General features: G+C 45.9%; 1 protein-coding gene across 1 annotated transcript in view; it reads right to left on the reverse strand.

Annotated features, from left to right (window-relative positions):
* Positions 1 to 13,196, reverse strand: part of LOC140388098 (1-phosphatidylinositol 4,5-bisphosphate phosphodiesterase zeta-1-like) — a 104,048-nt gene that overhangs the window by 9,843 nt on the left and 81,009 nt on the right. Inside the window, exon 12 of the mRNA XM_072471737.1 lies at positions 11,480 to 11,629. Coding sequence (XP_072327838.1) covers positions 11,480 to 11,629 — 150 coding nt within the window. The remainder of the gene's footprint in view (positions 1 to 11,479; positions 11,630 to 13,196) is intronic.

Raw genomic sequence — 13,196 nt, forward strand, 5'->3', positions numbered from 1 at the left:
TCAACAGCCGCAAAGACCAGAGACAAGGGAAGGTAGTCCTCAAAATCTTCCACTGGTGCCTCACTCGAAGCCTGCGCAGGTCGTTACGGGACCGAATGGAGATAGAGACGCTGACATGTCGGAGGCAGCAGACTCTGACTCCGAGATGGAGACACAGGATGAATCAGAGGGGGAATCCTCGGGTCCACAGGCCGTGGATGTACAACTGCGCCGTTCATCACGGAAGCGCCGGTCTCCGTCTCGTTACACGCCGCCTGATCCAGCGCCGCGTGCAAATGGCGTCCGGCCTGCGGCCAAACGAGTTCAACGTCTTCCTTCGCCAGGGTCTTCGGTGGATTCCTTGGACTTTGGGGGGAGGGATGTTATAACCTGCCTAATTACGATTGGCTGGGGACTAATGACTATCCCACAATCCTAAGGGAGTATGAACTTCCCCAATGAGGGGGGCGGAGAAACTCCTAGTATAAATGAGCTGGCCAGTTCAGGAAACAGCAGGAAGGAGAAGGTAGCAAGGGAATTTACTGCTACTGTTATGTATATATTGTTATAGTAAATAAACGTTATTATTTTGTATCCTTAAAACTCGTGCTGGATTCTTCGTGGCCCTTACAAAAGTTTTAATAAGTTAAATAAAGAAGAGCACCAGAAAAATCCACAAAGCAATTCAACTTGACAGTAAGTATACATTTTGGGGTCTTTTGAACTGTCTCTCTTTCACACCTTGCCTGATTTTATTCAGCTGCACATCTCCGACAACCTCTGTAAACTCAAGACCAATAGGAACAAGTGGTGGCAAAGGAATCCAGGTAGAAAGGAAATTGAGGCAAGGAAGAAAGTAGCCAAAAGTATAAGTGAAGAGAAACAGAAACAAGAGGAAGTCAGATTTAAACAATTGATGCATCGCCCAGCCACCTCAAATCATTAATTAAGTTTATTTTCATGATCTACGATCACTAGTATTACGCCAAAATGCTCCAAATTCCTTCTTAAATACTTCACTCAACTCGGCCATAAAGTAGTGAATATCAGCCTGAAACGGAATATAATTTAGCTGTAATTAGACAACAATTAGCCACCTCCTCGAAGTCCCAGTGATATGTGCAGTGAATAATAGAAGTAGACTCATCAGTAAAGGATGCTGTTCCTGGCATTGAGGTCAGGCATTTTGTTTAGGCTGAATTATAAGGTTTTTCCCTGCATCTAACTAGGCTGCATCTGAACTTGGAGTGTTTGATGTTGACATGATGTGTAGCAAATGGAAAAAGGCACCGCCACTCAGCACTGACATCTTTCAATTTACTGAATACAAATCCACCATCAAAAGAAAAGACTCAGCATCATTATTACCTTTCCTTGACCTTTCCTATCCCTCTGTTTCTTTCTGGCTGCCAAAACTGTTTCAAGTGCAGTCTGTTATCGCTTCAGTGAGCGTTTTCTTTTGCCCATTCTCCATTATTTAGAGTAAGCGTAATATAGTTTGACTTACAAATTTTGGATAAATAATTGGGCAACATCTTTTTGATGGATAAGAATATTCAAAATATTTTTCATCTGTACCTACCCAAGTCCATCCAACTATGTCCTTTATTCTACTCTCCACCTCTCTCAGACCCCTCTCACTTGCTTCAAATCCTTCCTGACATCTATTCATGTCACGTTTTTGTCTTCTTGTACTTCCTCACATATCTCCAACTTTCCTCCCCCCTCCAAAACCTTGCACTTTGTCCCATTCCAAATTTGTGCTCCCCTTTCCGAAAACTCCCGGCGTGATCTGAAGTTTCGAAGTGTGGTAGCAAGCGGGAACTGCCGCGTGCTTCCTTTTCTGACAGTTGACATTGCAAGGCCGTCACCAGTATCAAACCTTAATTAGTCCACTTAATGAGGTCCCACAGACTTCACGCCACAAATAACTGTCCCGCCGGCTGATTCGCCAGGGTCCCGGTTGCCGGCCCCCCGCTAACAAGGGGAGCAGCACTTAAACTGATCGCGCAGTCGTAATCCCACACAGCGTGCCGACATGCTATCAAGGAGACCGGCTCCGAGATTCGGGGATGCCAACCTGGCCCAGCACTGGTGACACATGTCACCCCCGCCTACCCGCCCCACACCCCTTCAACCTGCACCTGGTGCCGCCCCACCCAGCACCAAGCAACGTCCCACACATGCCCAGCAAGGCCACCCTCAAACCCCCCCTCCTCCCCGGTGCGTGATGAATGTGGCTCACAATGCCCTCTCTGTGTCCCCACAGGAGAGGTTGCCCATAACACGGGACATGGCCCAGATGGGTGGCATGATACCGGACATCAGAGTCCCCAGCCCGTACAAGGAAAGGGCCCTGGTGGTGGGTAACCACAGGACCCCACCCAGAGGACCGGTCACATGTGAGTTATACATGCCAGCATGACGATCCTGCACACTGACTGGCCACATGTCCATTCTCCTACAGGATCTCCCTCCAATGCCGCTGGACCATCCGGGGTGGTTTCCCCCCCCCCCCCCCCCACCACCCCCGCCTTCAAGAAAACACTATGGAGGAGATCTGTGAGAATGTCGCCATAATATTTACGGCACGGTTATCACCCAACCGTCCTCCAGCGCAGAGACACACACCTCAGTGGGCAAAAGTGGTGGACAGGCTTCTGGGGCACATTCTGGTGAGCACCACACTACACAGTTGCTGTTGCACATCAGGTGGAGGCAGGAACATTCAGGCGAGATAGCAGTCGGAGGTTTGCTGGATCCCAGGACCCAGCTGGATCCCAGCCAGATGCTGAGCCTCTGGAACAGGTTTACCCGCAGCTGATGCAGTCGATAGGCTGTGGCCGAGAGATCCAGAGGGGGATGACAGCGACACTCCAGTGGGTCCATAGCCAATTTGAGAAGTCCCAAAGGCTGAGGGTGCAGGAGATAGCACCAGCAATGCGTGGCATCAAGGCTAAAACTGCAAGGGTGTCAGCCACAGTGGAGAGCCTGGTGCACAATGTCAGCACCATGAGTCCAAGATATTGCCGAGATGTGATGGACATGACTGAGTGCCTCAGCAGCTTGTCCCAGTCGCTGGGGAAAGTGTTCCTGACGTAAGTGGACCTTTCTGGGGCACTGCGGAGCCTGTACCAGTCTCAGGTGGACCTTTCCGGGGCACTGCGGAGCCTGTCCCAGTCTCAGGTGGACCTTTCCAGGGCACTGCGGAGCATGTCCCAGTCTCAGGTGGACCTTTCCGGGGCACTGGGAGCCTGTACCAGTCTCAGGTGGACCTTTCCGGGGCACTGCGGAGCATGTCCCAGTCTCAGGTAGACCTTTCCGGGGCTCTGCGGAGCATGTCCCTGTCTCAGGTGGGCCTTTCCGGGGCACTACGGAGCATGTCCCAGTCTCAGGTGGGCCTTTCCGGGGCACTGCGGAGCATGTCCCAGTCTCAGGTGGACCTTTCCGGGAACTGCGGAGCTAGTCCCAGTTCCTGGGGGATGTGTCCCAATCTCAGGTGTACCTGGCCGGGATGCTGCGGAACATGTCCCAGTCTCAGGTGGACCTTTCCGGGCACTGCGGAGCATGTCCCAGTTCCTGGGGGACGTGTCCCAATCTCAGGTGTACCTGGCCGGGATGCTGCGGAACATTTCCCAGTCTCAGGTGAATAACGCTGAGCCACTCTAGAGCATGTCCCAGTCGCAGAAGACTGTGCCACAGATGCAGGCGGACACTGGCGAGGCACTGCAGAGTGTGGCCCGGTCACAGAGGGACATCAGTGAGGGCGATGACGCCATGGTGCAGACATTCTGGAGCCGCCAGGGCAAGCAGTGCCAGATGACGCAGGGGCATCCGGAGCTCAGTCCAGCTGCCCCTCCCTCCCAAGGTGACCCCAGTGCCCGATGGGCACCGACCAGGAGGAATGGGCGTTGGGGGCCATCCCAGGGCCTGCTTACAGGGTGGCACTAGCGATCACCAGCACCCCCGAGCCCCCTGACAACTGTGTCTTAGAGTCAGCATCCGAACAAGGTGGCACAGCAGGTCATGTTCCGCCAGTGAGTGGGCTGGGCCCCAGAGGGTGCCAACCAGGGGTATCAAAGGCTACAGAACATTGGTGAGCAGCAGGTTGACTCCACCGCTGATGTGCATCCTGGGGAAAAGATCTAGACATAGTGGCAGAGCACAAAATGGTAAGCAGTTAGAGGATCACTAAGAGGGTACTGTGATGGGGAAGGGACAGCGGGGTAGGGGAGGCAGGGAAGGTGGTCAGGGTTGGGGGCGCAGGGAAAGGGTGGGAGGGATGGAAGAGAACATGCAAACTCCTCACTGACAGTCACCTGAGGCTGGAATTGAACCCGGGTCCCTGGCGCTCTGAGGCAGCAATACTAACCACTGTGCCACCATGCTGTCCAGTCCTATGCCACATGAAATCCTGTTACCCATCACGACTATCCCTTGCTGATCTACATTGGTTCCAACTTAAAAATTTCATTCTTGGGTTTAAAATTCATCATGATTTTGTGCTTCTCACTATGTCCGGAAGCTGCTCCAACTAGAAATACAGGGCGGGATTCTCTGGCCGCGCCTGCTTGGTGACCAGAGAGTCCTGCCCAAGGTCAATTAATTGACTTCTCCATTGTCCGTGTCTCGCACGTGGTGTTCTTGCGGCGGGCAGGGCGGAAGAATCCAGCCCACTGTATCTCCTCTAACTTCCATTCTTCTGAGCCTGTTGTGCATCCCTTACACTCCCCTCTCAGCAATTGTGCTCATGGCCAGAATTCTATGGACGTTCTCTGGTAGTGGGATTCTCTGTCGCATCAACAGCGCACTCCTGCCGATGGGGTTCCCGGCAGCGTGGAGTGGCTTCCCTGTGAAATCCCATTGACAGCGGCGGGAGCAGGGAACCCTGCCACCAGCGAATGGCGCGTTGCCTCCCACCGCTGAGAAACATGCGGCTGGGAGGCCGGAGAATCCGCCCCAAATCTTCAGCCATCCAGATACCATGGTCTGAAGTCCCTTCCTAAACCCCTGTACCTCTCAATTTTCTCCTTCAAACCCATTTGTTTGACTAAGCCTTTGACCACAACTCAATATTTTCTTTGTCTTGTCGTCCAGTTTTGCCACTTTACAACTTTGTGACGACTTTGAAAAGTTTTTCTGTGGTACAGGCATTTGTTATGGGCCAGGGTTTAGAGAAGCCCAAAGTGTATCACGGAGTTCACCTGACCTACAAGTTTTAATAGATTGTGATATGGGAAGCACACGACCTACTCTACAGGTGTGGTACAGCAGAAATGGAAAAGCATTTTTTAAAGCAAAACAATGTTTATTCCATGAACTCAAGTTAACCTTTTTAAAACATACAGTGAACATGTTAACAACCATTAAGTCAAATACAACCCCCAAAGAATACAACACTAAGTCATTCTTAATAACTTTGCCGAACAACATCCAGAAGACAAAAGAAACACCTTTTAACAGAAGCACATCAGGTTAAAGTCACTACTGTTATTAGTTTAAAATCATCAGGATCGATTTACAGTCTTTAGATTACAGAGAGAGATTCTAATACACCTTCTGGCTGTGACTGCAGCTATCCAGCTCTGAAAACGAAACTAAAACACACCCTGCAGCAAACAGCCTAAAACAAAACTAAAAAGCTGACAGACAGCCCAACTCTACCCACTCTCTGACATCACTGCAGTAATAAACACACATTTCTTAAAGGTACTCTCACTACAGATATTTATATACACACCCATTTCTAAACACCCATTTCTTAAAGGTACTCTCACATGACACCTCCCCCAAGAAATAAAATAAACCATCAACTTCAAGATGGGTTCATTTTTCACCTTTTCACCATCCTTTAAGAAATGCACACAGTGAATATACTTTTCTATTTTAAAAAAAACACACGCAAACAGGTATAATAATATAGTCTATTCCTTTTTTCTTCTTCCTCCAACTGAAATTCTTCTCGATTGACAGTCCCTTTGAACAAGAAGGACCTTGCACAATCCGTCCATTTCTCTATGCCTCGGCATTTCTCTTTAAAGTCAGATACTATAGTTCAATCTGATCACAGAGTCCCTTGTAATTCTCCATGAGCTTTCAGGTGTCAAATGCCTGTTGAAACTCCGCTGTCCACTGGAATTTGTTACACTTCTTGAGCAAGTCTGGCAGTGGAGCAATCACGCCACAAAAATGTTTCACCAATATTCGAACAAATCCACTCATGCCAAGAAATCGCATTATTTCCATTCATCTTGAGGCTATCAGAAACTCCTCAATAACTGTTGGTTTCACATCCCGTGTGACCATTCGACCCTGTCCAATTGTATGGCCAAGGAAAGTGACTTGGGCTTTTCCAAATTCACTTTTGACTAGGTTTATCACCTAACCCGCCTCCTGAAGTCGATCGAATAACTCCATCAGATGTTTTAAATGTTCTTTCCATGTCTGGCTGAAAATTACCAGATCGTCGATATATACCGCACAATTGGGTAATCCTGAAACGGCTTTGTTAGTTAACCATTGAAATGTGGCTGGGGAGTTTTTCATGCCAAATGGCAAACTTTGAATTGGTATATACCATCTGGAGTTACAAAAGCTGAAATCTCCTTCGCCCTTTCGGATAAAGGTACCTGCCACTAACCTTTAAGTAAATCCAGTTTGGAAATAAAAGCTGATTGTCCCACTTTCTCAATGCAATTCCCCAAACATGGGATAGGATAAGAGTCCGTTCTTGTAACTGCATTAACCATTCTATAGTCCACACACAACCGTTGGATATCATTTGGTTTAGGTCATCACTATGGGTGAGATCCATTGGCTGCAACCCACTTCAATTATGCCATTTTTAAGCATACGCTCAATCTCTTTGTTAACCTGTGCCAATTTTAAAGGGTTAAGTCTGTATGGATGTTATTTGATTGGAACAGCATTTCCCACATCTACATCATTCATAGCCATTTTAGTACTTCCCAATTTATCTCCACAAACCTGCCCATGTGATATCAATAGCTCTTTCAGGTCAGTTTGTTTTTCCTCTGTAAGGTAACTCAACAATTTATCCCAATTTTTAAGAACATCATCGTTTTCCAACTTAATTTGAGATATGTCAAATTCACAGTCACCTGGATTTGGTTCGTCACTTTGAGTTAGAATCATTAAAACCTCCTCCTTTTTCTCTCCTTTCCTTTCAAAGTATCCTTCAAGCATATTCACATGACACACTCGGTGAATCTTCCTTCTATCTGGTGTTTTTACTACATAATTCACCTCACTTAATTTCCTTTCAATCTGACAAGGTCCACAAAACCTTGCTTTTAAAGGTTCTCCTACCACTGGTAACAACACTAAAACTTTATCTCCACTGGCAAAACTACGAACTTTGGATTTCTTGTCCGCTACCCGTTTCATCACATTTTGTGCACCTTTTAAATGTTGTCTAGCCAATTCACCTGCTCTATTTCATTTCGTTTCCACCCTCCTGGATTTCTTTTTTAATCTGAGGTACACTCTCCTTATTGTTGCCTATCAGATCACCTTTTCCTTTACCACTTGAGTATTTCTCATGTCCCCAGTTTCTATCCCTCACAGGCTGAAACTGATGTTGGAAACCAAGCTTTGATTTATGAACTAATTCATAATCATCGGCCATTTCTGCTGCCAATCTCGCAGTTTTAACCCTCTGATCTTCCACATGAGTTCTCACTGCATCAGGAATTGAACTTTTAAACTCCTCCAAAAGTATAATTTCTCTGAGAGCTTCATATGTTTGATCTATTTTCAAAGCCTTTATCCACCTCTCAAAATTACTCTGTTTGATCCTTTCAAACTCCATGTATGTTTGACGAAATTCTTCCCTTAAATTTCTAAACCTTTGTCTGTAGGCTCCAGGCATTAGTTCATATGCATCTAGGATGGATTTTTTCACCTCCTCATATGACCCAGATACCTCCTTTGGTAGTGATGCAAACACTTCACTAGCCCTACCTATCAGCTTTGTTTGAATCAGTATAACCCACATGTCCTGTAGCCATTTCATTTGTTTAGTCACCTTCTCAACTGAAATGAAAAGGCTCCTACCTCCTTCTCATCATATCTTGCCAATGCTTAGACATATTCCGACCAAGCCTTCGACTTTGACGCTCTTTCTCACTATCCTCATCACTATCAACCAACTGTACGTTTCTCTTTACGTCTGCCACTTTTAACTGTCATGTTTCATGGCCATTTTCTGACATTCAAACTCTCTTTATCTTTTTTCTTGATCTGTATCTCCCTTTCTCTTTCTTTTTGTTCTGCTAGGGCTAGTCTTTCTGTTTTCCTTTCTTCTCGCTCTTTTTCCTCTCTCTCTTTGTCTCTTTCTTTTCCCTGTCTCTCTCTTTCGTATTCAAGCTGCTTTAATTCTTTCTCATGTTCCATTTGTTTAATTTGTAACTGAATTTTTGCCATTTCCAATGAGTCAAACTGTATCTCGGGCAACTTTAAATGCTTAGCCACCGCCATAATTACCTCATCTTTTCGCGTTTTGTCAGGTAATGTTAATTGCAATGTTTTTGCCAAATCAAACAGTCTGCTTTTACTGTCTGTCCGTAAGGTGCTGCGTGTGACCGTCTCCACCCCCAAAAACGTCTGAGCCTCTGAAAGAGCCATTGTCCACAACACACTCCCTAATTAAACTGAAATCCCACACCTGAGAAGCAACCACAATATACTCACCACTCACTGTCTTTAAGTTCACTAAGCCAATCAAATAGATAGACTTTTATCCCCCTCGAGCCCCCAATTTGTTATGGGCCAGGGTTTAGAGAACCCCAAAGTGTATCATGGAGTTCACTTGACCCACAACTTTTAATAGATTGTGGTATGGGGAGCACACGGCCCAATCTACAGGTGTGGGACAGCAGAAATGGTAAAGTATTTTTTGAAGCAAAATAATGTTTATTCTATGAACTCAAGTTAACCTTTTTAAAACATAGTGAACATCTTAGCAACCATTAATTCAAATACAATCCCCAAAGAGTACAACACTAAGTAAACCTTTAAGCTTTCCTTTTTAACATCCATACGACTTAAAACACCTTTTATCAGAAGCACATCAGGTTAAAACACTACTGAAAATATTTATAATTCTGAATTCACCAAATGATCAAGAGATAGTCTTTTGATGGCAGGGAGAACAGAAGTACACCTGCTTGGTCTGGCTTCAGCTCCAACACTGTAAATAAAAATAAAACACACCCTGCAGCCTGCTCAAAAACGAAAGTAAAAAGCTGACAGACAGCCCAGCTCCACCCACTCTCTGACATCACTGCAGTAGTAAACACCCATTTCTTAAAGGTACTTTCACTACAGATATTTATATACACACCCATTTATAAACACCCATTTCTTAAAGGTACATTTCTTATACACCCATTTCTCTCACATGACATAATGCAAAACAATGTTTATTCTATGAACTCAAGTTAACCTTTTTAAAACATACAGTGAACATGTTAGCAACCATTAATTCAAATACAACCCCCAAAGAATACAACACTAAGTCATTCTTAATAACTTCCCAAACAACATCCAGAAGACAAAAGAAACACCTTTTAACAGAAGCACATCAGGTTAAAGTCACTACTGTTATTAGTTTAAAATCACCAGGATCGATTTATAGTCTTCAGATTACAGAGAGAGACTCTAATACACCTTCTGCCTGTGACTGCAGCTATCCAGCTCTGAAAACGAAACTAAAACACACCCTGCAGCAAACAGCCTAAAACTAAACTAAAAAGCTGAGATAGCCCAGCTCCACCCACTCTCTGACATCACTGCAGTAATAAACACCCATTTCTTAAAGGTACTCTCACTACAGATACTTATGTACACACCCATTTATAAACACCCATTTCTTAAAGGTACTCTCACATGACACATTAAACAAATGGAAGTAGTTTTTGCTTTTCATTCACTATATATTTATGTCTGATCAGTTGTGGGGTGATTGTAAATCTATTTCAATGATAATCTTGTTCTTGGTATGTCTTCCTTTCAAACACAACAATTTTTCTTACACTAGCCCCATCAGCAGCAGCTAAAGATACATGTCGGGTCTCTGAACTTAAATCCAAAAATAGTTATTACCATTGATAATTATCTTTTGTTTCTTAATATATCACCAACTAATATCAATTTACAACTGTATAGCCCCAAAATTTAATGTCGGACCTGAAATGCAATTAGCACCGATTGTCGAAAAAATACATCTAGTTCACTAGTGTCTTGAGGGAAGGAAATCTGCCATCCTTACCTGGTCTGCCTATGTGTGACTCCAGAACCACAACAATGTGATTAACTCTTAATTGTCCTCTGAAATGGCTGAGTAAGTCACTCAGTTCAATGGACAATTAGGATTGGACAAAAATGTTGGCCTTCCCACAATGCCCATATCCCATCAAAGAATAAAAAGGAACATCCTGAAATTCAAAGGCCTGTATTTCTGCCCAATGGCGCTGGTATTTTCAAAGTAATTCCCTCTAAACTCATGGAAGATTGTGTAATTTGAAGGGTCAATTGCATTGGTGCAATTTATGTTTGCATTCCTGTGAGCTAGTTTTTAAAAACATTTGCTCGAAGCGGGTCCTGGCCCCCCAAATCCAACCATACTTCAGGGTAAATTAATCACCACTGATAGTTCCTGCCTGTTTTCGGGCCCTCACAGGGAGTCCAAAACTTGAGCTGGTTCTTTTGCATGCAAGGGAACTAATAGGCCCATTTTAAAAGGTCTTGAATTGATTTATTTTAAAATAAATCACCCCAATCTGAGCAGAAAATAGTTTTGCATAGTTTTTAAAAGCCGTTTTCAGTCATTTAAAATCGGTTTTAATCACCAATGATGGATTAACACTGGGGCAGAATTTGACCACTTTAGTCCCCTGCTGCAATGGACAGACCTTTCACAGGTTTGAAAGCGGACTCCAGCAATGGCACGGCACGGCCCAACGATTATTCTTTACAAGAGAAAACCATTCAAAGTCACGCCTAATGGACTCCCCAACCAATTAAGGATGGGCTGCGGGATGATGCGTCCAATCTGTAAAAGAAAGGATCCTCCCACCCCCCCACCCCAGCTCTCTCACTCCGGAGGTCTGCCTGGGGGACCTCAGAAAGACTGCAGTGTGCACAGCCTCTCCAGCCAAGTAGGTGCAGATGGAAATGCTGAGAAAGTTGCAAAATATCATTCATGAATACCTGAAATTGGCACTCCTCGGAGCACAAAAAAATGTAATCCATCAGCCATCATTTGTACTCATTTAACTCATTATAGTGTGCAGATGTACAAATTCTACTCTAGAGAATCTCTTGTCTATGGTGATTACATTTAACTTGGGAAGTTTTCTTTTGGCTTTCTGTTAACAGATGTTTAATTGTGACTCTCAACATGTTGCTAGAATTGTTACTAAAAACAGTGGGCAGCTGCCAGAACACAACTTGCCAGAAAACCCTGAGACATCTTTACCTTTTTTCATGCTTGTGAATGGCAACGTGTACTGACCAAGCAATTCATTCTCACTGAGAGGATTAACATCTTTCACTATGAATCGTATTAATGCCAGTTCTGGAACTTGTACACAAAACAGCAAACAATCATTCCAATTGGGGTAGCACCCTAAAAAGAGAAAGAATAAAACATTTTTACAGCTCAGTTCACTGCAATCAGAGTTAATGGACAGAATATTGCAACCCCCGCATGCATGTTTGCAGGTGAGGGGGGCGGGGGGGTCCTGTAAAATTCTGTGACTGACATTCCTGACACCTGACCACCATCCACCCCAGACTGTGCCACAATTCTATGGGTAAAGGTGGGCACATGAGGCCTAGGGCAGGTCAGCCGCCCTCAACCCAACTGAGGCCCTTAAGTGGCCAATTGATAGCCACTTCCCATCCTAGTCGCAATTGCTTGGTTCTTGGGTGGAAAAGGAGGAGGCTTCGTCATAGGCCCTCTTTTGCTATCAGGCTCTCCCCAATTCATAACACACACACCCTCCCCCTAGTCCCTCTTCCTGCATGGTCTTTGCACCAAATCCCCACCCACGTCACTCACCCCTCACCTCAGTGCCACTGGTCCTCAGTGTGCCGAGAGAGATCCCCACCCACCCCCCCAAGACTCACCTTCCATCAAGTTCATGGCTCTTCTTCACTGGAACTGAACATTCTCAGCAGCAATGGCCACCACTCCTCCTAGTGGCATTACTGGGATCGGAGAGCTGCTGGGTAAGCAGATTGATCATCAGCGCTCGGGAGTGGGATTTCATCCCCAGATGGGGGCAGAAGAACTGACTCCAGCCAATTAACACTCTTCAAAAGCATGAAGTGACTGCAGGGTAGCCATCAGAAGCAGGAGTGAGTTCCCCACTGAGTCGATCAGTTGAGAGGTGGGAGCCTTTCCATCCATCCATTAAATGCTGATCAATGTGAATGGAGAAATATTTTGACAAGAAAGAATACCATTTGTACTAAGTGCCGAGATCCCACTAACTTAGGAAGTCTGACCGATCGTCGTGTATCCTGTATAAAAATTTGCTCTACAGCCCTCTCGAGTCTTTCAGTGATAACAGCTGCATTCACGTGTCCCTGGGGACCTGTCAGAATGTGTGGCTGCCAAAGAGAAGAGAAACAGGCATAATTTTTATTCTTGGTTGCCTTTCATTCTTTTCCCAAAGGAGGGTGGTCGGAATGTCATTACTGTTCAGCTATAAGCTCAGCACACCTGAATGGCAGCTAATGGAAACGTCACTGTACGTCACTGAAATGTCTCTATTTCCAAGTATTTTCAAACACATAGGGCGGGTTTCTCTGAAAATGGGGCTATGTCCCCATGCCGGCGGGAAAACCAGCGCCAACCACTCAGGCGCCAATGGCCCCCGAAAGTGAGGACTTCGCCAATTTCTCAGGGACTGACGCTGGAGTGGTTCCCACAGCTCCAGCCGGCGTTGAAGGGACGGCGCGAGTTCGGGCATGCGCGGAACGGCCAGCGTGATCTCACGCATGCGCGGATGGGCCGGCATATTTCCGCACATGCGCAGACCGACCGCCGAATTTCCGTGCATGTGCGGGGATTCCCTTCTCCGCGCCGTCCCCCGGGCAATATGCCGGAGCCCTACAGGGGCCCGGCAGGGAGGAAAGAAGGCCCCCCACGGAACCAGCCTGCCCGCAGATCGGTAGGCCCCAATCGC

Source organism: Scyliorhinus torazame, chromosome 13, assembly GCF_047496885.1.
Source record: "Scyliorhinus torazame isolate Kashiwa2021f chromosome 13, sScyTor2.1, whole genome shotgun sequence".
Classification (NCBI taxonomy): domain Eukaryota; kingdom Metazoa; phylum Chordata; class Chondrichthyes; order Carcharhiniformes; family Scyliorhinidae; genus Scyliorhinus; species Scyliorhinus torazame.